The 27286-nt window shown below is 50.0% G+C and overlaps 1 protein-coding gene across 13 annotated transcripts in view; it reads right to left on the reverse strand.

Annotated features, from left to right (window-relative positions):
- The window catches only part of LOC116953091 (guanine nucleotide exchange factor VAV2-like), a 232420-nt gene that overhangs the window by 192516 nt on the left and 12618 nt on the right, over window positions 1-27286 (reverse strand). For all 13 annotated transcript variants that reach the window (XM_032972920.2, XM_076074863.1, XM_032972932.2 and 10 more), the window contains one exon: window positions 14564-14680. In XM_032972920.2, coding sequence (XP_032828811.1) covers window positions 14564-14680 — 117 coding nt within the window. The remainder of the gene's footprint in view (window positions 1-14563; window positions 14681-27286) is intronic.

Here is a 27286-nt window from a genome sequence, read left to right on the forward strand (position 1 = left end):
TTTCTGGCTCCCAGGTGTCTTTTATACAGGTGTAGTGGAGTAGGAAGGTGCGTGGTGCAAACAGCGTGATTACATGATAACACAGACAGTACGGGTTATGTTGGGTCAGCCTGTAGCTAAGGCTAACACAGTGCAGGTTATGTTAGGGCAATTAAGCTGGGAGAGGCAAGGACGGCTGTGATTGGTTGGTGTTGTTGCCAAGGCTGGAGGGGCGTCTTGAAGTCTGGCGAGCTAACAGGTGTACGGTCACGCGGAGTGCCGCTGGGACGCGGGTTTATTAATTGGGAGTGTAATGAGAGCGGGCATAAGAGCAGGGGTTGGAGTCAGCAGCGGAGGAGTTGGAGTTAGGAGTTGAAGAGCGGAGAGAGCTTGGAGAAGGTTGTTGAAGTTGGGGAGCTTGGAGTGAACAGCGGGGAATTGAAGTTGAGGTCAACAGCGGGGAATTTAAGAGTGGAGAGCTTGGAGACAGAGAGTTGGAAGGACAGAGTTTGTGAGACAGAGTTGGAGCTTGGAAACAGCGTAGCGATAGCGGAGCTGAAGAAGAGAAGCAGCTAGCAGTGGAGAGAGCGTAGCGATAGCGGAGCTGAAGAAGAGAAGCAGCCAGCAGTGGAGAGAGCGTAGCGATAGCGAAGCTGAACAGAGACGAAGTAGTTAGCAGTGGAGAGAGCATAGCGACGGTGATAGCGGAGAGCGGAGACGAAGAAGTTAGCGGCGGAGTAAGCGAAGTGATCGTGGGGAGTGGAGAGACAAAGGTGGCGAGCGAGTCGAGTGAAGCACGGCTAGCGAGCCGCGGCGACCAGGATACTGTGGAATGTGGAGGACATGCTGAGAGTTGTAAATAAAGCGGTGTTCGAAGAAAGACAAAAGTTGTCCAAGTGAAATCGAACACTACACAGGTAACGAGCTGAGATTAGGAGCACACTCTTAAAGGGAGTGCTCATAATCTCAGCTTGTTACCTATATAAAAGACACCTGTCCACAGAAGCAATCAATCAATCAATCAGATTCCAAACTCTCCACCACGGCCAAGACCAAAGAGCTCTCCAAGGATGTCAGGGACAAGATTGTAGACCTACACAAGGCTGGAATGGGCTACAAGACCATTGCTAAGCAGCTTGGTGAGAAGGTGACAACAGCTGGTGCGATTATTCGCAAAATTGAAGAAACACAAAAGAACAGTCAATCTCCCTCGGCCTGGGGCTCCATGCAAGATCTCACCTCTTGGAGTTGCAATGATCATGAGAACGGTGAGGAATCAGCCCAGAACTACACGGGAGGATCTTGTCAATGATCTCATGGCAGCTGGGACCATAGTCACCAAGAAAACAATTGGTAACACACTACGCCATGAAGGACTGAAATCCTGCAGTGCCCGCAAGGTCCCCCTGCTCCAGAAAGCACATATACATGCCCGTCTGAAGTTTGCCAATGAACATCTGAATGCTTCAGAGGAAGTGTTGTGGTCAGATGAGACCAAAATGGAGCTCTTTGGCATCAACTCAACTCGCCGTATTTGGAGAACACCATCCCCACCGCCAAACATGGAGGTGGAAACATGCTTTGGGGGTGTTTTTCTGCTAAGGGGACAGGACAACTTCACCGCATCAAAGGGACGATGGACGGGGCCATTTACCGTCAAATCTTGGGTGAGAACCTCCTTCCCTCAGCCAGGGCATTGAAAATGGGTCGTGGATGGGTATTCCAGTATGACAATGATCCAAAACACACGGCCAAGGCTACAAAGGAGTGGCTCAAGAAGAAGCACATTAAGGTCCTGGAGTGGCCTAGCCAGTCTCCAGACCTTAATCCCATGGAAAATCTGTGGGGGGAGCTGAAGGTTCGAGTTGCCAAACGTCAGCCTCGAAACCTTAATGACTTGGAGAAGATCTGCAAAGAGGAGTGGGACAAAATCCCTCCTGAGATGTGTGCAAACCTGGTGGCCAACTACAATAAACGTCTGACCTCTGTGATTGCCAACAAGGGTTTTGCCACCAAGTACTAAGTCATGTTTTGCAGAGGGGTCAAATACTTATTTCCCTCATTAAAATGCAAATAAATTTATAACATTTCTGACATGCGTTTTTCTGGATTTTTTTGTTGTTATTCTGTCTCTCACTGTTCAAATAACCCTACCATTAAAATTATAAACTGATCATTTCTTTGTCAGCGGGCAAACGTACAAAATCAGCAGGGGATCAAATACTTTTTTCCCTCACTGTATATATAATCACGTATATATATACATATGACAATGTAGGTACACTCAGATTGCTAAGATTATTATGCAGGTTCGCTAAAATAACCACACCGGCCATGTCTCTCAGTGTAATTCCAAGCGGGCAAATGCCTTCAACACGCGGGCCGTTGTTTTATTTATTTATTTATTTGCCGTTATTTATCATTAAAATGTATTATTGGTAGGCCCTTGGCAATCGCTTGCTGTATGAGCCCCTCCTCTCACCATGACGGTCATGGGAATTGTTTGACCATACTTCACCACACCGGTAGAAGGCGGGGGGGGGGGGGGGGGGGGCGAGATGGCCATGGCTCAGCGAGGCAGTTCTGATATACATTCAAAGTTATTTCCTAACTTGTTTAGAGCCCTGAGCCAGTGCTGGGCACTCCACATTCCTACGACAGGGGTTAGCATATCCAAAGGACAACCACTGATATCACTCACCACTCATTTCAGCCTGGGCCGGGAATGTAATTCAGGCCAGCAGATTCAAAGGGCAATGCAGGGGGGGCGGACTGCATCATCGCTCCGTAATCACCGAATATGGACCGGTTTAGTCGGGGAATTACCAGATAACATTTTGTACAGCAGCTGTGTGTCGTTGCCATATGGCCGTGAGACGTATACAGTATGTGTTTTTTGTTCTGTTAATGCTACACAAATCTGAGCTAAATGCAATACAATACGCAATTTGGTGTCCTCATCACGCACCACTTTGGGACAAATTCCCCTCCCCCCCGCATTATCAAACAACGCGACGCTCCTAAATTGGATTTACGACACATCACTTTAAGGAGCTGGCACCCCCCCCCCCCCCCTCTTGTTCCACTGGCAGGTTGATAATTGTCGAGCGGAGAGGTTCGGAAATTGCGGAAATCGTGAGAGTAATGGCTGTAATTACAAAAGAGACCATCCCGCGGTGAGAGAGAAAGAGAGAGCGACGAGAGAATCTCTGAAAGGCACCATCACACGTACGGCGGTGCGAGTAAACCACACAGGTGCCTCGCACGAAGAGAAAGATCCCCCGTATAGCCTTCACAGACTGTTGGGGCAAGTGCGAGCGGCACCCTATAAAGGCCGGCACTCTAGAACACGACGGGGTGTGGTCGCTAGCACCACGCCCGACCGCCTTTGTCTCCCCAGTGGCGATGTTGACAGACAACGCCCCATGCACTCATTTTAAGGCTGAGTCGACCTAACGAGGGCAACAGGACTGGTTCAGGATAAACGTCACTGCTGTTGGTCGTTAGCGGGAATCAAACTCGTGTCGCCGGGTTCATAGGTCAGCGCGCTAGCCGCTGCACCACCGCTCCCCCGCACAAAGCCGCACCACGCGCACACAGACACACAGGGCAGAGTTTCAAGTCTGAGCTGGACGCAATTGCGTGGGGGATGCTGCCAATGTGTAATGGCTCGTACAACTCGCCCTTGCTGAAATCAAGAGGTCCCACGTTTGATTGGATCTCCGCTGCGGCGGTGGAAACGGGGAGGTGGACAACCTCAACAAAACCCTCTGGCACCCCGCCCCTGCCCACTCACGAGATACGGAGTCGCACGTTGAGCGCAGCATTGGCAACAGGATAACAGGAATGTAACGGCACTGTCAAGATGCGTTCATTCGTTAAGGAAACAAAGTGGCGTGTGCGTGTGCGCGCAGTAGCAATAGCTCGGCTCTGGAAGCAGACCGACTGGGTCGCACTCGGCTACCACCCATTGTGGACAACGCGAGGGCGCCGACCGGGTAGCCCTCGCCGCGGCAGTTGAATCGACGGTGCAGGTTTCGGTCCACCAGGAATGTTCACCCCACCACACACACACGGCAGGTCGCGTGTGCGCGTGTCTACGTGTGCGTGCGTGTGTGTTAGAGCGGTGGTGTAGCGGTCAGCGCGCTGCGCTACGAACCCGGCGACCCGGGTTCGATTCCCGCTCACGGTCAACACCGGTGACGATTATCTGAACCGGTCCTGGGCCTCCCCTAGGTCGACTCAGCCTGAAACGAGTACCTGGTGGCGGTGTGTAAACATCGCCACTGGGGAGACAAAGGCGGTCGGGCGTTACGCTGGCCACCCACCCCCCTCGTGTGCTGTTCCGGCCTTCATTGGTGCTCGCTAACAGCACTTGCCCCTACAGTCTGTTAAGGCTACACGGGGGATCTTTGTCTTTGTGTGGCGGGGTAATGTGTGGGTACCCCCGCCGTCTTCCGAGATGTTTGGTCAGCGTGGAAGAGTCGCACAAAATACTCTGGAGGCGCTCCCGAGAGAGAACTCATTCTGCCCGCAGCCGTTTAAGCAAGACATTTCAATGCTATACACCTTCACCTTCGTGGGGTTTGATTGTTTTGTTTTACATCATTCCTATCTCCTCTTGTTTCCCACGGCCGTCTTCGCCAGCCCACCCTGCCCCGCTGCGCACGGATAGGGTCAAGGGGTGTTTGTTTTATTATTCATTACAACCTTTCACCTGGAAATCCCTGGCGACGATACATCTGGTTTGCAACGGGCGTCAATGGACACACACACACACGGCAAAGAAGAAATGACATGTTTACACCCATACGAAGACAAATATCCCCTGTATAGCCTTAACAGACTGTTGGGGCAAGTGCTGTTAGCGAGCACCTATGAAGAACGAAGTAGCAAATGAGAGGGTGGGTGGAGGTGGGTGACCAACACCACGCCCGGTCACCTCTGTCTCCCCCAATGCTGATGTATACACACCACACGCGACACTGATTTAGGGCCGAATCGACCTAGGGGAGGCCCAGGACGGGTGATCGATCTCTGGCGAGAAGAATGCGCGACGTTGTACTGCATAGCATCGTTTCCCAATGTTCGTCTAACAATACTGTGGGCTTATCTCAGGCGTCGCTGGCCAATTATGTCTCTTCTTCGACTGGGGGGGGAGGGGGGTTAGCCGACCGATTAAAATCGCACTGCAGCCCAGGTTTAACCCCACGGCAAATACAAAAACATGTTTAACGAAAACAAAATCGATCGCGCCGCGACTTAGCGGCCAGGTGCTGTGATCAGAGGTGCCATCCTGCGATGCCTGTGGGGCGTGGTCGCAGATCACGAGACGATGAACGGCACTCACGGGGAGACGGGGGGGGGGGGGTGGTGGTGGTGCGGGGCTGTGGGTCCGTTTAAATGGAGACTAGCGGCATTGGCAGGCAGGACTGGCTGGCAATGCACCAGTCCATTGGCAACTGACGTTATGCCCAAGCATGGTGTGGGGGTGGTGTAGGTGTGTCTGCCGCTTATTTAAACAGATCCCCGGCTGAGATCATTTGGCCACCATCCCCCACCCCACCCCCCTCCAGGCAAATGAACGTCCATCGTGATCGTCGGCGCGAGAGCGGACGACTACCGCCGAGGTGATGGGGCGACGAGGTCAGGCGATGACGCCGGCGAGGGTGCCGGCACCCGGCGGGTTTGGCAGAACCAACGACGGCTTCGTAGAGGCCTTCATCCAGTAGTGGATAAGTCATGGGCCAGAGATAATGACTTGAGAGATGGCAACAGTCTGGCAAGGCCGTGACCCGGCCAGCAGTGGATCAAACATGGCTGATGATGAAGATAGGGTCAAGCGGTGCACAGTGGTTAACACCCTGCAATAAGAACCCGGCCGCCCAAGTTCAATTCCCGACCATGGCTAACAGCAGTCACGAGCGATATGTGAACCAATCCGGGGCTCCCCCCTTCACCAACCCTCGCTGACCAGTGTGGTGAAGCATGGTCAAATGTCCCCCAATGACGAACACAGCAGTGTATGGAAACAAGCTGAACACTAGATGACATGTAGCAAACATCATAATGGATTTTTGGCACAGTCCACATAATGATGTACCCAAAATTTGTGTCATTAAAAACCCTCCAATACCCGACACAGCAAAAAAACAAATTAATTGTCATGTCAGTTTAACACGTAGGCTTTCGCAAACAATATCATCCTTAATACAGGTTTTTTATTAGATCACGTAAATATATCAATGTATCGTTAAACCCGCCACCAGCCGACAGTCAGTAAGGTTTGTCACGTACACAGAACAAGTGACGCCATCACATCTATCCCTCTATTTAAGGAACGAAACTGGAGGATTTCCTCACAAATCTGTCTGTCCGCCTGATGATGCTGGTTGTAATTACTGGCAAAACGTCGTACTCAGATTGTAAATGTCGTGGATTTGCTCTCCAACACACCGGTGTGCTGCACTAGTAACGAATTGGCATGTTCTGTTCACGTGACAAATTGTTTAATAGCGCGCCGATTACAATTTTAACAGCTCCCCGGCAAGCCCTCGCAAACCAAATTTAGCCAATTTAAATTTGTTACGGAAAACCTACGCGTTAAATTTTAGCAAATGTTTGGTGGCGGTTGAAATATCTTCCAGAGAGGGGATAACAATGGCGTCGGTGTGGCGGTATCACTTGCAGCAGCTGTGTTAACCTCTTCGCCGTAAACTTTTCAAATCGTTTCAACTAGGAGGCCCTTCTTCCCTTCATTGCGGAATAAGCCGACAGCCATTTTTATTCCTTCCCTGCCGACACGAGGCGCAGGGCCCTTGCAGTACGGTGCTGTCAGACTTCATTACAAAACGTCCGAGATGCCCTTGTGATAAAACTAACAAAAATATGATTTACCAGGTAAGGCCTCGCTGAGCTGTATAGCTTTTTTTCAGAAACGACCTGGCCATCACAAATGATAGCTCTACGAAGTGGCTTATCACGTGGACATTTGTAGCAGACAAATACTCTAAACGCGCGATGTTGATTCTAAATGTGGAGGGAAAAACTGGAGGACCCGCAGAAAAATCCACGCAAACACAGAGAGAACATGCAAACTCCAAATATAAAGGTGCCAGGGACGGGATCGATCCCATGAACTCCTGCAAACCAGGCGATGTAGTTAACATCTCGCCACCACGGCACCCTCATACAAGCCTGGCTCACAAACAGTGTGAGATAAAAATAAATACACCCCAGAAAAAAATAACAACAATCAAAAAAATTGTGCAAAACATGGATTGCTTTTTGAGTGTTTGTAGGGCTACAATGCATTTTTAATCCAAAAGGTATTTTCATCGAAATAGCAAGTAGGCTGGATATTGGAGGTATACACCTCATAGCAGCCACATTGGAAATGTCACAGCGCCCAGATTTTGTTCTGTGTGTGCGTATTAGTTATTTATTTACTGCATCCAGCCTTTTCTTTTTTTACAAATGTGTTCCAATCGTGCTATCGGCATCGTGTCATGTGCCGAGGAATCCGTTCAAAAATCTCACAGAGCGGTAAAGCCCCAACGTGTTACAGAGTGGCTGCGGAAGGGTTTTTTATTCCGCAGGAAAAGAACAACAACAACAATAAAAAAACCTTCCAGTGGCCCTTTTCATCCTCCACAGAGCAAGGGGGGCTCTTGCTGTGAGAGACTCCAAGTAGCACGACGGTGGAAGCAGCGATTTAAATTTTCAAAGCTGGAAGTTAGCAAAGAAGTTAAGTCGAGACACAAATTTAAGAAAATTTTACGCGACAGTAATTATGGGCGGTTATCGGCGACCGGGTTGAAACCATCGACTCACTCCACAGTTTGATCACAGGCAGCTGTCTGGATTTGAACCCAAGGCCTGACCTCTATGGTGTCAGCTCAGAGCTCTGACATCTGAGCCAAATGGTCACCTCCTCCACGGGTCAAAATATAATTTAATGCCTTGAGGATTTTTTTTGTGTGCGACTGATGGCACCAAAATGCCACAATTTCTCTCTGCTGGCGAGAACGCCGCTGATTGCACAGAAAGTGCGCTCAATCAGACATTCGTCTGGAGTGGGACAACAGCTTGTCATCTGGGCATAGCATGCTCAATATATACCACGGTGCCAGACATACTCGGATAAAAAACAAATCATTTTATGCTGGGATGGCGTATTCAGTTTTGTATACACATCGTTTTATTCACTTAAGCCATGTTTTTAAACCGTTGATTATATGATTAGATTACTACCTTAAAATTATTAAGTAATGTTATTATAAAGGGTTCCGTGGTTGTGCTGTGTAGCTCTCCGATGTGTTTTAAGATTGCTCTGTGGCGTTGTTCGCATGCTTCTTCAGGTATCTGAATTGAGCGCCTCACGGGTCTCCATCGACTGTGAAGGGTTGCCGGCTGCTGCAGGTGATTAATGTGGGCCGAGCGATGTTATTTATTTGCCACTTCTAGGAGGAAACCAGAGTGCCCGGAGAAAGCTTACCATCAGATTTCACAGTGCGTACAAGGGTGACAAGCACTCTGTAGAAGTCCACAAAACAGACGGTGTCTATCACGAAGCTCCCAACATGTGGAGCGGAACGCTGGGCATCACGCTAAACACCACACGGCGCAAGCCGAAAACACACATCCAAGAGCCGACTGCCGATGTTTAGCCTTTAATTCAGCTGTAATGGCAGGGACTCTGAGCCAGGCGCTGCAAGCCCTGGCCTGTGCTTGCCAAGTGGGCCATGTCTCAGTGGGGGACAGCTTTCATCCGGCTGGGACAATGGTCTGGGGATGCACGCGGGGAGCAGAGAGGGCAGCTGCTGCAACTCCGCAGTGTGGGGTGAACGCTATTGTTCCCCGCGGCGGGTAGCACAGGCAGCAGGCCCGATATTGTATCGAGTAGCCAACATACCCAATATATCCAATAACCAATATAAACAATATTTCCAATACCCAAAAAGAGCTACATAGCTCGAGTGGGCCTTACCTGGTTAAATAAAAAATATATAGCATGTGCACCAATGTGAACCCTCATGGAAATACCCAGTGCTGAGAGAAAATCCAAGTGCCCAGGCTTGTGGGGCGCGGTGGAGGGGAGGAGGCGTGGGCAAGGTGGGGTGGAGCCAGGGGCAGCTTGAGACATTTCATCCTGAGCCTCAGATCTAGGGGGCGGTGGGGGGGCTGAGTAAGGGTCATGGGGACCTTAGAGGGGGGGGGGGCTCATTTGGCATTTTGCAGACCTGAGCGAGTTGCACCCCTTTGGTAATTCCAGCTTATTTCTACGTCGCGTCGATTAAAATAAGAAAAGGGCCGTTGGCGTTCGAGCGAGAATCATTTTCACGCGCCTCAGTGTTGGACAAGAACTATGGGCGGGGGAGTAAATCCACGTCAGATGTTTCAAACGCGCCGTGCGCGAAGGGGCTGTCGAGGGCGATTCGCAGCGCGAAAGTGGTAATGAAACGCATTCATTTCACGTGAATATTGCGAAGCCGCTTGTTTTAAGACGTACGCAAAAACGCAATATTAAAAGAGGGTAATGCAGAGTTATGTTTGGGGGGAGGGAGGTTGGGGGGGCGGAGATGATTGTAATCACTTCCTGTATGGTATTTACATGGCCACGTGCAGCAATTCATTCAAACTATGCATTTTCAGAGGGCATATTATGACTATTCATTACTACGCTGGCTGCAACCTCTGACAAGCACTAATAACTGCGTTACGGCCAAAGTAATTCAAGGAGTCGTTTGTGACCCAATATCTCGTTTATATACAATACAGATTCTAGTTGCACGGAATGTAAAACGCTCTGATTTTATGCGTATAGGTGAGGCTCACACTGCAATCATTGATGTATTTTGCCATTCCAATGGCAAAAAAGCAACGTATAACCGTGCTAAAAATGCTATGATGAACACAGAGGTAAACTAGAAATTGTAAAGGTTGCAGTCCTGCAGCTCCCGGTTCGACACATGTTCATAAGTTGTATCTGCCCCTGTAATGTCCGTATTCTGGATTCTTGAATATTTTTTTTTAAATGTGCAGCTCTGCAATTGCTTACTCATGTCACCGCTGCCAGTAGGGACTCCACTCTAGGCCACCCAAAGAGAGTCCCTCTAAAGGATATTTGGCCTACTCTTCCATACTGGTTAGATGTCTTGGAAGTGGGAGTACCCACAAATTTACCCCACCACATGCAACCTGTCGATGGACTCACTGTGGTGTGCCTATTTTGCCGATGGGTGGACAAAAATTCAAGAAACCTGCACCATTATTTCATCGGGAGATCTAATCGATAAGCGTTAGACGGACATCAGAACCCGAGAAGTACTCGGAGAGTCACCAAAAACAAACAAGTTAAAACATTTGTAATGCATGCGTGCAAGAGGCATGTGGCGAATGCAGCAGATAAGAGAAAGGTCACCACAACTTTGAACTTACGGTACTGGAGTGGGATGATTGTGTATCCCGCAGACAGGGTGAAGAACCAAGGATAGTGTTCTACAGGAGTTTGGTGACAAAGCCAGCCCATACACCATAATATTTAGACACTTAGCTACAGACGTGATGGGATAAACCTGGAGAAACTGTAGCGATAGAGGATCAGAGGTGGGCAGAGATCATGGTGGACAAACTCTCTTGTAAATACTCTTTGGTTCTTTCAGTAAAGTCACGTAGCTAGAAAAATAAAATAAAATCAAAAATAACATATCGCGACGTTTCGATCGCAACACAAGCGGTCGTCCTCAGGGGGAAAAATAAACCAGCAGTGGAACTGCTGAACCAGGAATAACACAGCGAGAGAGCTGTTACAACAAGAGGTTATAGATGTGGTGAATGGCAAGCAGACGGGGTCTGAGCTGGAAAGGAATTCCATCCCTGCACGCAAGCACGTCAGTTGTGTTAATGCGGGAGATTAGGGAGAGAGAGATTAGCATGAAATGAGCTTCTGTCGCCGCATATGTAACTGGGATAACGGTATAACAATGGTAAAAAGTAAAGTCAAAGTGATTTCCATCTCAAGTGAGCATTGACGGGCTGCTAATGTCCTGCTTATAGCCTTGGATCAGTGCCGGAAATTCCACATTCCTATGACGGGGGTGACCAGGTCACCGCACTGAACAACCACTGTTGATTTCCCCAAAAAGCGGCCGTCATTTTATCGTCCCGAGACGGACAATGGATGAGCCAACCCCTCCCAACCAAGCATTTGAACTCGCAACCTTCCGACCACGAGCTGCTCAGCTCTGCCACTGAGTCACCTGACCAGCGACCGATTACCGGCACCACGCAGTCACTTCATCGCCGAGGTCACGAGTACTCTACTCGGCCTTGCGCCAAACGACGCGGAGACAAAACACACGGCCACCACGGAGACGCGGCCGCAAGGTTTGCGTGGGGAAACGTCGACGCAACTCATAATGGAGTATTCCGAATCAAACGGGCTACCTCAGCCACTCAAAATGCACTGTAACAGGATATGTACCGTTATCTATTTTCTGCCAACAGCCCGGATGGTTTATAACATCCCGTGCGGTTAACGGCATTAGTATTTGATTGCCTGTGTGACTCGCAAAGTTGCAACCTCAGCAGGCTTGACCGTTAGGAATCGTTAAACTGCGACGAATGTTTACAACAAAAAATATACAGCAGATAATCTCTTTTGATTCCATCTCTGTACCCCGCCCCGTGCCCCCCTCTCTCCTCGCACAGCAAATGGAGAAATCGTTTCACAAACATTTGAGTAATTTTTTTCGTACGTCCGTGACAAATGTCGATAATGTTGAGCGATCCCCCGAAGTGGTGCGGATGAAAAGTGCGCGTAAAACGAGCCATGCAGGAGAGTCGGGTGAACGAGCCCCCCTTCCTCGTTACGTAAATTGGCTATCAGCGGTGCATTTAATCGCTTTCTGTTTCCTGTTCGATACGTACGTATGCACGGGTGTGAGGAATCGTGGAAATGTCCAGACGGCCGAAATTTAGCATCAAGCAAACTTGTAGAGATGAAACACCAAGGGTAGTGCTGTTCACCGCTTCAGCCTTGTAAGCTTGTTGGAGCAAGTGCGGTCAGAAATTAACTCTTCGATAGCACGGTTGGCTGCGTACGGTGCACACACAGAAACCAACCACTACCGTTCCCCACACACACAGAAACCAACCACTACCGTTCCCCACACACACAGAAACCAACCACTACCGTTCCCCACACACACACGTAAACCAACCACCACCGTTCCCCACACACACACGTAAACCAACCACTACCGCTCCCCACACACACAGAAACCAACCACTACCGCTCCCCACACACACAGAAACCAACCACCACCGTTCCCCACACACACGTAAACCAACCACTACCGTTCCCCACACACACGTAAACCAACCACCACCGTTCCCCACTCACACAGAAACCAACCACCACTGTTCCCCACACACACGTAAACCAACCACCACCGTTCCCCACACACACAGAAACCAACCACTACCGTTCCCCACACACACAGAAACCAACCACCACCGTTCCCCACACACACAGAAAAAAGCCACTCCAAACATCATTGTTTTAAATCCACACAGAAAAAATGAATTATTGAAAATGCATGCTGATGTGTCAGAAAATGCGCACGTACAGTGAAATGATCGATTCGCCTATAATGATCTGTTTGCTAAGTGTACGTGGACTGCTGACTCGGCAGCGGTGCAACGTCTTAGAGAGCTTTCCTGCTCACAGTCCCCTTCCCGCCTTCCGCCTTTCCCCTTTTCCGTTCGCGGCTAATGGGACTTTCACGAGTCCTCGCCGCCCGCCCACGACGAGCGCATTAACTCTCCTCTTGTTACGCCGTTAGATGGTGCTGCCGATGGCTGGCCGCTTGGCGTTTTGTTCCGTTGGGCCTGCGCCCAGTCCGACCGTGATTTAACAAAACTGAAGCCACCGCGGCGAGCTGTTAACTACCTCGCCCCTTGTATACAGAGATGTTAACTACCTCGCCCCTTGTATACAGAGATGTTAACTACCTCGCCCCTTGTATACAGAGATGTTAACTACCTCGCCACTAGTATACAGAGACGTTAACTACCTCGCCCCTTGTATACAGAGATGTTAACTACCTCGCCCCTTGTATACAGAGACGTTAACTACCTCGCCCCTTGTATACACAGATGTTAACTACCTCGCCCCTTGTATACAGAGATGTTAACTACCTCGCCCCTTGTATACAGAGATGTTAACTACCTCGCCCCTTGTATACAGAGATGTTAACTACCTCGCCCCTTGTATACAGAGATGTTAACTACCTCGCCCCTTGTATACAGAGATGTTAACTACCTCGCCCCTTGTATACAGAGACGTTAACTACCTCGCCCCTTGTATACAGAGATGTTAACTACCTCGCCCCTTGTATACAGAGATGTTAACTACCTCGCCCCTTGTATACAGAGATGTTGACTACCTCGCCCCTTGTGTACAGAGATGTTAACTACCAAGCCCCTTGTATACAGAGACGTTAACTACCTCGCCCCTTGTATACAGAGACGTTAACTACCTCGCCCCTTGTATACAGAGATGTTAACTACCTCGCCCCTTGTATACAGAGATGTTAACTACCTCGCCCCTTGTATACAGAGATGTTAACTATCTCGCCCCTTGTATACAGAGACGTTAACTACCTCGCCCCTTGTATACAGAGATGTTAACTACCTCGCCCCTTGTATACAGAGATGTTAACTACCTCGCCCCTTGTATACAGAGATATTAACTACCTCGCCCCTTGTATACAGAGATGTTGACTACCTCGCCCCTTGTATACAGAGATGTTAACTACCTCGCCCCTTGTATACAGAGATGTTAACTACCTCGCCCCTTGTATACAGAGATGTTAACTACCTCGCCCCTTGTATACAGAGATGTTAACTACCTCGCCCCTTGTATACAGAGACGTTAACTACCTCGCCCCTTGTATACAGAGATGTTAACTACCTCGCCCCTTGTATACAGAGATGTTAACTACCTCGCCCCTTGTATACAGAGACGTTAACTACCTCGCCCCTTGTATACAGAGACGTTAACTACCTCGCCCCTTGTATACAGAGACGTTAACTACCTCGCCCCTTGTATACAGAGACGTTAACTACCTCGCCCCTTGTATACAGAGATGTTAACTACCTCGCCCCTTGTATACAGAGACGTTAACTACCTCGCCCCTTGTATACAGAGATGTTAACTACCTCGCCCCTTGTATACAGAGATGTTAACTACCTCGCCCCTTGTATACAGGAGGCCGTGGGTTCAATCCCGACTCTGACGAAGCCTGTAAATTTGGAGTTTGCATGTTCTCCCCCGTGGTCACACGAATTTATCTCCCAGGCCCTCGGGGTTTTTCGCTCCACATTGAGAATTAACATGCGTTTAACTTATTTGGCTGCTGTAAATGCATTCATGACAGGCCACTTCGTTGGGCTATCATTTGTGATGGCCAGGTCGCTTAAAAACAAAAAAAAGAGCTATGTAGCTCAGTGGGCCCTTACCTGGTAAAATAAATAAAATAGTTTAGCGTTAGTAGCAGTAGAGAACCGCGGGGCTCACCTTCCCGAAGTCCCGCACGTCGAACAGGTCGAAGGCATCGAAGAGGTCGTTCTTGCGGATGCCGTACTGCTCGTGGCAGCAGTTGATGAACGTGCGGATGTTCTTCAGGCACAGGAACTGTGAATGGAAAAGCAGACGATAGTGGCAATCATCATCAAGACAAAAAACAAAGATCCGCCGTGTAGCCTGTAACAGACTGTTGGGGCAAGTGCTGCGCGGGAGCAGCACCTGTGAAGGCCGGCATAGCACACGAAGGGGGTGGGTGGCCAGCACTACGCCTGGCCGCCTTTGTCTCCCTAGTGGCGACGTTTAAACACCGCGCCAGGTGCTCAGTTTATGCTGAGTCGACCTAGCAGAGTCCCAGAACCGGCTCACATAATCGTCACTGGTGCTGTTGACCGTGAGCGGGATTCGAACCCGGGTCGCCGGGGTTTGTAGCGCTGCACGCTAAACGCTACACGACCGCTCCCCACACACGCGCACGCACACACACAGAGGGGCGTGCGACAGCGGGAACGACAGCGGGTATGTACTGCCCGCGAGAACCGCAACAACAACAACAACTGTTGAATGGGGCAGCCGTGTGTTCAACGTTGAGCCGAGGTAGCCGGAGGGACAATCATCAGGCAAATGAAGGTGCGTATTTTTCTATCCATTGGCGACGCAAGCGCCCATTGCTCAGCGAGTGAAGCGGAGCCGTCGGCGGCCGGCAGGCCCCTAATCTCACCTTCCAAGCCTCGTTGGGCCCTGAAGGCGCGACGATAGCTTGCTGCAGGCACGGAGCCAAACGCGCGCCATAAGTTAACGCCGTCAGCGACACCGTCGCGTTATGTTTATCGCAATATAATTGCAATCCAGATGCCGCCGGGTTGATGCGATCTCCCGGCGCGGCAGCTGCACCGAAGCTGCAAGTTTTGTAAACTTCACTCAACCCCCCCCGCCCACCCGCAACCCTGTATCTGTCCACCCAGCAGTTTCAATGGGTACACCGCGGTTAGTCCATTGGTAGGTTGCGTGTGGTGGGGTAAAGCGTGGGTACTTGCACCTCTTCCAAAACGCTTGGCTAGCGTGGATGGGTGAACCTTCATAGAGCTTCTCTCCAGCACTTCCTCGAGTGGAGACCTTTCTGGCAGTAGCAGCGGCGGCAGCGGCGTGAGTGAGCAATTGCAGGGCTGTACTTTTAGCTTTGAATGTTATGATAACCATGATTGTTGAGTTTATAAATGAGTGCCATATAGTAGTGGTGCCCTATGGGCAGTGTGGCCCCTGCCATGGGAATGTGGAATTTCCACCGCTGGCTCAGGTTTGTATACAGGAGAAGAGTGCTCAGTTGAGCAGGACTTTTACATTTTTACTTTTGTTGGAAGTCAATAGCAGCATGTCCTATGAGACATTCCGGCCACTGTAAAAAATCAGTGCAAAAGAAATTAGTTTTCAATGCAGATTTAAAAGTGCATAGCTCCAGTCGCTTCCTAATATTGGAAGCAAGAGCGTTCCAGACGGCCGCAGAAGCGCGTCTGAAGGCGCGCAATGCGGCAACCGTCTTTGTTTGATGGTCAGCCACAAGTCGACCCTGCTGCTGCTGCTGCTGCGAGGATGACCGGAGTTCAGTGATGCCGATCGAGATGAGCACCACCAGACAGAGACACACAGGGCTCCTCTGCTCTGCACCTAACCAGATTCGTTTGTTGTCCATCCCCTGCACCTCCGATTAGCACGGTTGGCTACATACGGTGCGAAGGAAGTTTAACATAATACGTACGTACATTCGCGACTGGCACCATCATCCCTTTCTTCCAGTGTGCAAGGCACGGAAGGTCGTGTATCACCGATTCGCGATACAGAACCGATGCTGTGCGTAAAGCGCACTGGCTCGCCGATTCGTCCATTACGCTTGCTCCATTGGGCGACCGCTCAGACCGCAAGCTGATTGGGACGCTTCAACCAGCGGTCGGGGGTGGGCGTGAAAGCCTCCGATTAGCACGGTTGGCTACATACGGTGTGAAAGAACTTCAACATACTTACTACATTCATACACACATGCATGCAGGCTGCGGCGTGGATATCACGCAGGAGAAATGTGCGCGTGCGCGCAATGAAGCGCCACGTAACAGCGGCGAATCCCATTGACACGCAACGTGAAACGCATGCCTCGCCGACACAAAACACGCAACGTAAAACAAGCGTCTCGCCGACATCGCGTTGACTCGAGGCACCGCCATGTGACCTCTCCGTGCACTGTGGCCTTGTGACCTGGCAAGGGGGGGGGGGGGGGAGCACGGGGACCAGCGGTATTGATTGGGGGGAGGGGGGGGGGTCATGATACCAAAAAGGTTGAGAACCACCACTCTAAATGGGGGATGAAAAATAGAATAAAGATGAAGACGCCACACGAGAGTCTGTCGAGCAGCTTCACAATGCTGCCTTCACAGCTCCCGTGGATTTCTTCCCTTCTCTAAGCGACGATCTGCAGGACATCTGGACATACGGCGACAGGGCACAGATGTTAAATCTGCCTTATCCTTGTTACTGATAGAGGCGGGGTGTCACACTACGAATATGCCCAGCCGACCTTTTCCAGACCCAGTCCACAATTTGCTTTCAGTGTTCTCACCGGATCGAGCGGTGGGCTCGAGTGATTAGCACACTGCTCTACGAACCTGGAGACCCGAGTCAAAATACCCAAGGCAAGGCTGACGTCAATGGCATCTGTACAGGTCCTTCCTTCCGCTCGTCAGTCGACAGCAACACACACAGGCCAGTGTGGTGAAATATGGTCACATAACCCCCCATGAGCCACAAAGTGTGGCGAGGTCCCCATCCAGCGGTGAATTCACCAAAAAAGGGCCTGTGGATGTTTTGGCTACGTACGGCGCGAAATAATTGCAACGTACATACGTAGAAGCAAGCGTGACAGGCCGACTGAAAGCACGTGGGGCTCATCCGTCCCATTTCCCACTCGGCACCAGGAGACGTTGGCAACCCGGCCAATGACGTCAGGCGCTGGCAACGAAAGAGCCGCTGGGCAATGGTCCACGAGGCTGCGAAAACCGGACGGGAAAAACCCCGGTGGTAAATATGACAAATACAAAGAGGAAACGGCCTCCAAAATTGATGAGAGGATGCCGCATGTGTACTGTAAAATTCCCTGTGATGAATGACAGAGGTCACGTATGCATTCTTTATTTCTGACCTTGTTTCAGAATAGGTTACAATTTCACCGTGAGATTTTTGTTGCTATTGCAACACATAAACCTCCACAACATCACGGCCGTATCATCACCATCTCCTCTGTACAGAAGACAAGTGAACACTTATAGTTGCGCCTTTGGTTGTGAACCGTTCCCATAAGCAGCTGCCTCCAAGAAGACTACGAATATAAAAATATTTTTTTTCACTCCGAGCATATGTAAAGCCGCTACAAATGATTACATTTTTCAATCATCTCTCGTCTGCTTATGCTGGCTTAGTTATTCTCACCGGGGCCCCCTTTATTACACGGACACTGTACCTGTCTGTGGATTTCATTTTTGTCTTTGACAGTAAATAATTTACGAAATGTACAACGGCACCGCGCAAGATGTGAACTCAACGCCTTGAACCCAATTAGGGTATTCAAATGCGGAACCCCCCCATGCAGTTCTTACTCAAATGGCCCGAAGGCGTTTTAATTACCGGCAAATGTAAATGAAGGTTAAACATTCGCGTTCGCCGTTCGAAAAAAGCGATGCGTTTCACCACATTGCAAGCATTGTAACGATGCATTTTGTCCGCAACCGCACTCGTGAGAATATAATCGAGTCAAGTGTTCTATTTCGTATTCTTCGCAATAAAAATATATCCGTGCCAATAAAGGCTTCATGAATGCGAAAGGCCCATTTTCCGGAGGGTCAAGCATTGCAATGTCAGGCCATGTCTTTAATGACGTGTTTTGCCAGTCATATAAAACTAACATGAAATACTGGAATATAACGGATTTATTACACATCTGTGAAAAAGAGCTTCATAGCTAGCTAATTGGATTTCTCCAGTGGGCAGTGGACCTCCTTGACAACATCAACAAAGGATAGTCAGAATATTTTTCCACTAAAGTCATATTTGAATCCTGGAGGTGCAGCCTGTCCTATAGACAGGGTGATGTGACATTCACGTGACACTCAACTGGCCCTTGTCAGACATTTACCACTCACGTGACAATCAACAGTCATTCATGCCTATCAGTTGGATTATTTTAAAACAGAAGTGTCTCATGCACCATGGTGTTCTAAGCGATCGCTTGAATAAGCAACTCCAAAAAGCTAAACAATTTAGCCAAATTATTTGTTTACACCTGGAAACAATCTACTCAAACTTTCAAATGACACCTCATTCATTCAAATCTGTGATGCGGTCTTGAATGGATTCTCTGGGCAATGATACAGTACGTACATGTTGGCCGCTAATTACTCATGCGTCGAGATGGCAAATTACACACCGCTGGGTTTGAGGAAACATTTTCATCTTGTGAGTGCCATTTTGTGGGGTGTCGTCTTGCAGACAGAGGCAGGCCCCCTCCCCCAATCGCAGGAATGTGGAATCGTCAACTCAACAACAACTGCCATTTGCCACTAAGTGGCGGGGGACGTCATCACGGCGCTTATGCCAGGCTAGGTGCACTTTAAGGCCTTGAATCACCAACTCGGGGGCCAGCAACACAGTTATACGGTCCACACACGGACCGTGCAACTTCGCACTGCCCGAAATATGAACACTTAAGGTGGTAGGTGCATCTGCAAATCGCCCTCTCTTAGATAAAGCAATTGAATGGATGAATCACTCACAACCGAATCCATAATGGTTTCCCGACACAAGCCAGACGAGAGAAGAATGACAATAATAGATTTTTGCTTGGGGATAGCGTGACCTAACCGAAGCCACCGGTAAAAGTTGCGAACAGCACTCATCCGAGCACGGAGACGCTGCGGCTTTATCGACGTTGTAAAATGCTGCCTCCAATAACTGCATTGTGTTTAGTTTGTTGTCCTTTCAGCTCCGCACCTCCGATGAGCACGGCTGGCCACATTACGGTGCAAAACAAGTTCAACGTACGTACATACAAACCCAAGCCAGTCACCGCATTCCGGCTGCACTCTTATCCCCCTCCGCTTTGAAGCAACAGCCGTTCGCCCGCTCATGTCCCGTCTCCGCTATGGGGGAGCGTTGCTGATGGCGGGCGGCGAGGTGATAGCTGAAGGAAGAGGAGGATGATCCCCTCCTGCGTCCCAGCGAGGCGCGCATCTTAAAACATCGCACGGTGACGGTCGCAGCCGCGTAGGCTCGAGCGATAAACTCGCACTGCGAGCCCCCGCGCGATCACCGAGGCCGGCGCGTCCACGGCCCGTTCTGCGGCCCTAGGAATGGCCCTGGATGGTTCCAGCACGGCTCGGAGATCTGCATCGCCTGCGCTTCGAGAGCCGTGCGGCTCCGTAGGGCTCAGCCTCTGCAACCCTCCCCTGGCCCTGCCTTCGTCCATGGCCAAAAGGAAGCGTTCGTTTTCCCCCACAACTTTTAACGGTAGCTTCGATTAGGTCACGCAATTCCTAACAAACAAACAAAAAACATATCTATTATTGTGATAACATCGAATTCCTGAAGTTCACCTAAAAAGAGGATCACGATTGACCGCCTGTTTCGCTCTCCCGCGTTGACCACACAATGTCGCACGTGTGGTTCTGCGGGTGGCCCGGGTTGAGAGCGTGCAGCTCACTTGGAGAAGACAGCCACCACACGGCCCAACTTAAGAAGTCCGCTTAGCGCCGGGGTTGGCCTGCTTAAGTTGGGGCAAGTGGGCCAGGCCGGCTCGCTGGCCAGTCTTCATGGCAACGGGGCAACAGCTTCGGAAAGGCCCCTGATTTTAGCGCTTGCTGCAGCGGCAAGAGCCAACATTAAAGGCACGCAGGTTCAGCTGCGAATTTGTGGAGCCAACAAAAAGCTTTCTGCGTTCGACTGTAAACATCATGAAACCATCGTGGGCCGTGTGTGGGTGTTTTTTTTTATGGGTGGCGATATCCCAGTAGGGACATCAAGTGAAGGTAATTTTTTTAAGTGTGCAATGAAGCCCAGAGTTTCCAAGGAGACCATTTTCGAGCGCCCAGGGGATAAGGACACTGCTAACATACCTCCATAAAGTATTAAACAAATAAATGGTTTTCATAAGCAGTTTCAACTGTGGGATGAGTCAATGGGAGGCGAAATGGACATTAAAGTACAGTCAAGTCAAAGTGCCTCTCTCCCCAATTGAGTGTCAGACTCTGCTCGTCTCTGTTCATGGACTAACTCCAGTGATAAAAAAACTTCATTTTATCTGTTATATATTTTTCCTTTTTCCCAATTAAATCCCAAATGGGCTTTCTCCGTCTCATCGTGTGATGAAGACACTTCCATTCGGAACCCTTTCAGAAAAGGGATGAGGGTTTGCATTATTAGGGCACTTGCTTTAAATGCCTCAGCAACGCAGAGCTCTTTACCTTACCCATCATTTCAATGCCCAAGGGGCACCGCCTCGTGTTGGAGAACTGCCCGCGGAAGACGACATTGCAGAACTACCACCGAGGGGCCCTTCAATCGGCTTCTAGTCACACTTGGGCAGCGTCACTGCCTCACGTGGCCTAGCTGTGGAGGCGTTCGCCGGATGGCGGTCAAACTGGACAAACGTTCGCGCTCGAGCCGGAAGCCAAATCAACAAGGGAGCGAGAGTCCGTCGCGTAAACAGCGACACCCGAAAGCTTTTAATTTGAAGAGCTGCAACTAAAGCCAAGTGAAGGGCTTCGTTGCATCCATTTATTTGCGACTGGGGTGAAGCCATCAACTCGCTACACTTGAGAATCAGTTTCAATTACGGGCGGCTACGGGCGGCTACAACCCCGGATCCAACCCAGGCTCAGTGCTGTGACATTGCATTTAGCTACTTGGCCACCTTTATTCTTTCAAACGGTGCCAGTTTCTCAAATGGACAATCGGCATGTACTTCCCTAAATCCCCCCAACCGCGGTACTAATTTAACCGGTGCTCAAAAAAATCAAAGACACCAAGCGACGACGCATTACTCACTCGGCTATAATCGTAAGCACCAGCAACAGCCCTGTACTGTATTTGGAGGAAAATAAATGAGCCTGACTATCTTTTACAGCCATAGAGGCCGTCCGTCAGCCTAACCTCACGTGAGCGTGGGGTGCAATTCGCCGCGGCATTTCCAAGAAGAGTAAAACCTGCTTTATTAAACGTCTGGGCTGCTGATATTTGATAGGGCTGCAAACCCTGCCCCGGAGTCAATCTCTGGCACGTGCAGCCACTTATACGGGTCCTCCGCAAACCGAGTCACGCAGAGAAAGGCAAAACAACGGGCTCCGCAGTTGAAATTTCAAGCTCTGGTAAAGGCAAAGGTGCAGCCCTGCAATTACCGAGAGGGATGGAGAGCCCCTCCTCCAGTAGGTATTTTGGTCTTACACATCCACACTGGCCAGATGTCTTGGAAAAAGAGGGAATACCCACATCTTGAACCCACCACATCCGTCCTGTCTATCGACTAACCATTGTGAACCCATTTACACCGCTGGCGAGACAGAGGTTGTGGCGATTTAAGAAACTTGACCTTTTTTTTTAACTAACCGAACCAGGTAGATGGAACTGTCGACCTCCAGATTGCAAATCCAGTTTGCCAACCTTAACATCACAGGAACATCCCCAAGCCCTGAGCCCACTGTCATTCAATTTCCAGCCACGTTTTGTTTTTAATTGGTTTCCATCGGTGAGGCACCTTCTTCCCGGGCTGAAATTAGATCCCCGGATAGATCCCCACGTTAGTGGGAAGAGAGACCGAGTGCACGAGACAGGGGCGAGGGCAGACGGAATGGGCAACGGGGGAAATCAGAAGTCACACGAAACGGATGGCAATTGAAGTTTTACAGTGGGAGGCTTTAAGTGCAAAATATCACGGCGCTCGCCGCGAAGCGAAACTGCCGCACCGTTTTGTTTCACCCGCCTCCCGTCCGACACCTCGGACGGTTATTCCGGACGCGTTCTCAATTTGGCCTCGGACGGAGGGGAGGATCTGTGAAACGGCGGCTAGGGTGGCGATCTCAAGCCCAGCCCTGCTTCCCCGAGGCCAATGAGAGGCGAGGAGTCTGAGCAACATCTGAAGCAACCACGGGGAAAAAAAAACAAACACAGGGCACGGAAATAGCAGCACCGCTTACAATCTGGGCAAAAGCAGGGGTCACCTTCACTCTTTGCAGCCGACGAGAGCCGCATTAGGGAAGGACAGCGAAGATGCACGCTATGTTTCTCCGTAAAAAAAAAATTAAGCAATGTATGCAAACCTGATGAGATAGCTTTGCACCAGCTGTCCGGAGAGTTCATCGTTCAGTCACCCTCGCATGAACTCTAGCCACTGGTGTCTCTTCAAGTATCGATTCCTCGGCGACCTAATCAGTGCCGTTTGTGCAAAAAGAGGGCCAATCAAATATTTGAGAATGGGATATTATGAGAACACACAGGCACACCAGAAATTGTTCAATGCAATACAATTCGGATTTGTAAAATTCCGAACATTTTCAATCCACCAATGGGTGAAAGCCTCCCCACACCATGTTGGTAATATTGTTTATCCACCATACTGTACTTCACCACGCTAGTTCGTCTGGGCAGGGGATCAGGACTGTTCCCTGATACCACTCGCCAAACGATGTTCATTGCGGCCAAAAATCGAACTCGGGTTACCGGGTTCCGAGCTCTGGTTCTGGCTAACCGCGGCACCACCGCTTCGACCCGTTGATTTACAAAGCACCTAAATGTGACGGCATTTCTGGAAGCCGTACAGGAACAGTGGGCGCATTTACTCGAGCGAGAGAGGCCCGTCAGTCAGAGGCAGCGGGAAAATAAAGGAAAGGTCTTGAGTCTGACCTTGCAACAGGAGCTGAGAGTTGGTAATGCACAGCTGGTTGAGAGGGGGGGTTTTGGGAGTTCCAGACTTTTTTGTTTATTGGGTGCAATTGTGAACAATATGCATATCAGACAATGCATCTAATCGGCATAATCATGGGTTCGCTGCAAGGTGGACCAGTGACTTGAGACAGCAGAGTTGAATAGTCTGTGCAAAAGAGTTTGTCTGGGGGCTTGTCGGAGGAGTGCCTCCTTTGTGCGAGCGCAGCGCGAGGAAGGGGAACGGGCCGAGTCGAGATGGGGGATGGATAGTCAAGGGGCGCCCAAGACCAATTCACAGAGCCCTCGCCTCCGGGGTTATCAGTGGCCAGCGATCGGAGCTCGCGTCTCAGGGTCAATGGCGCACTAACCATTGGCGCAACCATTCTTTGGTACTTTTATCAATAGCTTAGATACCACCCTAAATATTTTAAGAGGAAGGAGACACTTTGACCTGATACCATTGTTATTCATCGTCATAGGTTATCCCTCGCAATCAAGGATGATTGTCTTCCATAGAAAAGTTGGAGTATCTGTGGTTCCGAAGATGGCTGGATAGACCGATCTGGGATTGACAGATTCTTGCCGGAGCTCGGGCATACACGTGTGTCCAGAAAGAGTGGGTGGGTGGAACTGGGTTAGTCGGGCTGCAGCGTGCCGTTTCTGCCGTTCCAGCTTTTTTTTCTTCCTGTTTCAAAACGTTTGCATCATTGAAATACGACTCCGTGTCTTCATTTGAGGTGATCCCTGAGCAAGAGTCTCCCATGAGTCCGTGTCGATGGTGCACTTCTTCATGTTGGCCTTGAGGACATCCTTGAAGCGCTTTCTCTGCCCTCACCTTGAACGCACGCCCTATTACTTAACAGAGCGTATGATGAGGCTCCGTTACGTCGCCACAGTATCTAAGCCAATATACAACTGCAGGACGTACGCAAGTCGAAGACAGAATTCAACAAAATGTTCAGAAGAAGCGAGCGGGCTTGGGCAAGACGTGTCGCTCGAAGGCACGATGGCCGATAGCCAAGGTTAGCGACGATAGAGGCAGCGCAATGAGCAGAATGCGTCCAAGAGGCACGTCCACCATGGAAATGGAGCAATAAAATGTGCCAACAATGCAGGCGCCTAGTAAATAATTACATCGCAGGCTCAAGAGAGCTGCCCGACGGCCTGGGAAATCCTTCATCCAGCAGTGGATTGATGACAGCTGACGATGATAACGATGATACAATGACGATACACGCGCACATATCGTGCGCAGCACGTTAAGCGTAAGAGGGATACCCGCCCCTTCCCATTAGCACGGATGGCTACGTACGGAGCGAAAGACGTTCAACAATACACGCATGCAATTCAGAAGGTTAATTAAAAGGTGCCTGAGACTTTATCGGACGTGTCTGCAAAAGACGGACCCCGACGTCCAAACGTGAACATTACTCGGGGTCGACTATTTTTTTTATGTTCTCATTGTGTGGACGTACGGCTCCGCGCTGATGAAGGTGGGGGGCCCATGCCCAGCCCTGGTCCATATAGAAACCCTGCACCGCCAGTTCCGCCCATTTGGAAAAGTGTTTTGCTCGTGAGTAGCAATTCATTAATTCCCGTCGACTTGGCCCGAAATTGTTACCCGGTTTCACATTTCCAGTGTGTGGGTTTAGGGGGCGGTGAGAGTGTACAATGGGTTAGGGGTGGGATGTCTTTGGTTGGTAGGTTCGGGCAATCCGACTACATTAACAGTGAAAAGGTGCAGCCCTGCAATGTCTTGCTCACACCGCTGTGAGCGGAAAGGCTTCTATCAGAGGCAGCTCTGGAGAGCCCCTCTGGAAGGTGATTTGGCCTGCTCAGTTATCAACCGCGGACGAACGAACGGTCATCAAAAGAGTCAAAGCTCATGGTAAAGGCGCAGCAATGCAATGACCTGCTCACTCCACTGCAGACAGAAGGGCCTCCGCTGAAGAGAGATCTAGAAAGCCCCACGAGAGGTTACTTTGGCCTACTCTTCCACGTGGGCCAGACATCTTAAAATAGCGTGGGAGTACCCACACCTAGCGACACAGTACGCGACCTGTCGATCGACTAACTGTAGCGTACCCATTTATGCTGTGGGGTGGACAGAGGGTGGGGAGCGATTTATGAAAGTGCATGGTCGTACCAACTGCCGCGCCGAGAGATCAAAATGTAACCGGCGACGTCTGGACCGCAAGTCCATGAGTGCTGCTAACCTTGACGTCACAGCAGCACCTACAGATAGTGTTTTGTGGTAAAATGCTTCCATTGGATCAACCGATTCCTGAGATAAACATAATACACAACATGAATATCGACTTAAGCTCCGAGGACATTGGTGCGTCAGAAAAATTCTTATTGGAAGGTTTATTAATTTATCATTCCACAGCAGATGTCTGAGTGGTTATGGCTGGCCGCTATTACAGCCATCGTTTAAGTTTATTAATTTGGACTTGCTCAGCATTGCTCCATACATTATTCAGCCTCTTCTACTGTGCAGCACAACTTTGTGGCCATTAATGGGAAGACAATTACCTTCGCATGCACGCATGGCTGTACCTGGTCAGTGGTTAACTTTGTATTTTACAGCCGCTAATTGCGAGAAGCTCTTTGCCAGACTGTGGCTTAACAGCACGGCCAACACATCCATCTCATCCGCGTTTGCGCAATAAAGCAAATTTCCATCATCACATTCATTACGCCGGGTACGGGCAACATCACCACGCAGCGGGGTTTTGCGACTGACCTCCAAACCGCACGGCCGTGTTGTAACTGCGGTTCGTGACAAAAAAAAAAGTCAAAGTCACATCCAGCTCAAATTGCACTGCCAGTGATGCTCATATCCCGTTTACGTCCCCGAGCCAGCGGTAGAAATTTAACATTCGCATGGTGGGGGTGAGAAAGTCTACGGAGCAGGGGCGGCCAACTTGCATGGGACAGGGGCTAAAAGGTACCCGCGAGTTCTGAGAGAGCCAAGTCCACACTGTATGTAAGTGTGTATATATTGACAGTTTTCAGAGCAGCACCAGAGACACTCATTATTACTTGCTACTTCTGTGATAGCACGTGCTACGCTATGCCCCTTCGGTGGAGCCGCTTGTGGTGGATTAAAGAGCCGCGTGCGGCTCGGGAGACGCCGGTTGGCCACCGGCTGCTTTAGAACAACCACCGTTGTTGGCTTCCCCAAAAGTGGGACTCATTTTATCGACCCGGAAGAATGATGGGCTGAATCAAGCCACACCCATTGGGTATTTTAGCCTACTCTTCCATTCTGGTCAGATGGAGAATACCGTACTGCTGTTGTGTAATGGTTCGCACACTGGACTTGAAATCCAGATGTTGCCCGTTCGATCTTCTGGTGTGGCAGATGAAGCAATGGGCAAATCCCTTAGTCCTCCCCCGTCTCTGTCTCCCCAGCGGTATATATGGGCACACCACAGTACGTTGATTGGCTACGTCGCGTGTGATGGGGTAAAGCGTGAATACTCGCGTGGAAGAGTAGGCTAAATACCCTCCAGAAGAGACTCGAGAGCTGTGGTTGTGATCCTTTACTGCAGCCTTCCACCCCTTTGGTTCTCAATCGTAAAAAAAAGTACAATGCTAATAAACACACACAGGGTTTGATGAAACAAAGTAGTTGCACTTACAAGCCCGTACTTAATTTGTCTTTTGATGATTTGCCTTCGAAAAAAGAATCTGATCCTGTCTCGCACCCCTAGAAAGGGCATCTCGCACCCCCAGGAGGCAGAGGCGGGCCGTCAG

Source organism: Petromyzon marinus, chromosome 50 (genome assembly GCF_048934315.1).
Source record: "Petromyzon marinus isolate PM22_M1 ecotype Great Lakes invasive population chromosome 50, UKy_Petmar_22M1.pri1.0, whole genome shotgun sequence".
In the NCBI taxonomy this organism is placed as follows: Eukaryota; Metazoa; Chordata; class Hyperoartia; order Petromyzontiformes; family Petromyzontidae; genus Petromyzon; species Petromyzon marinus.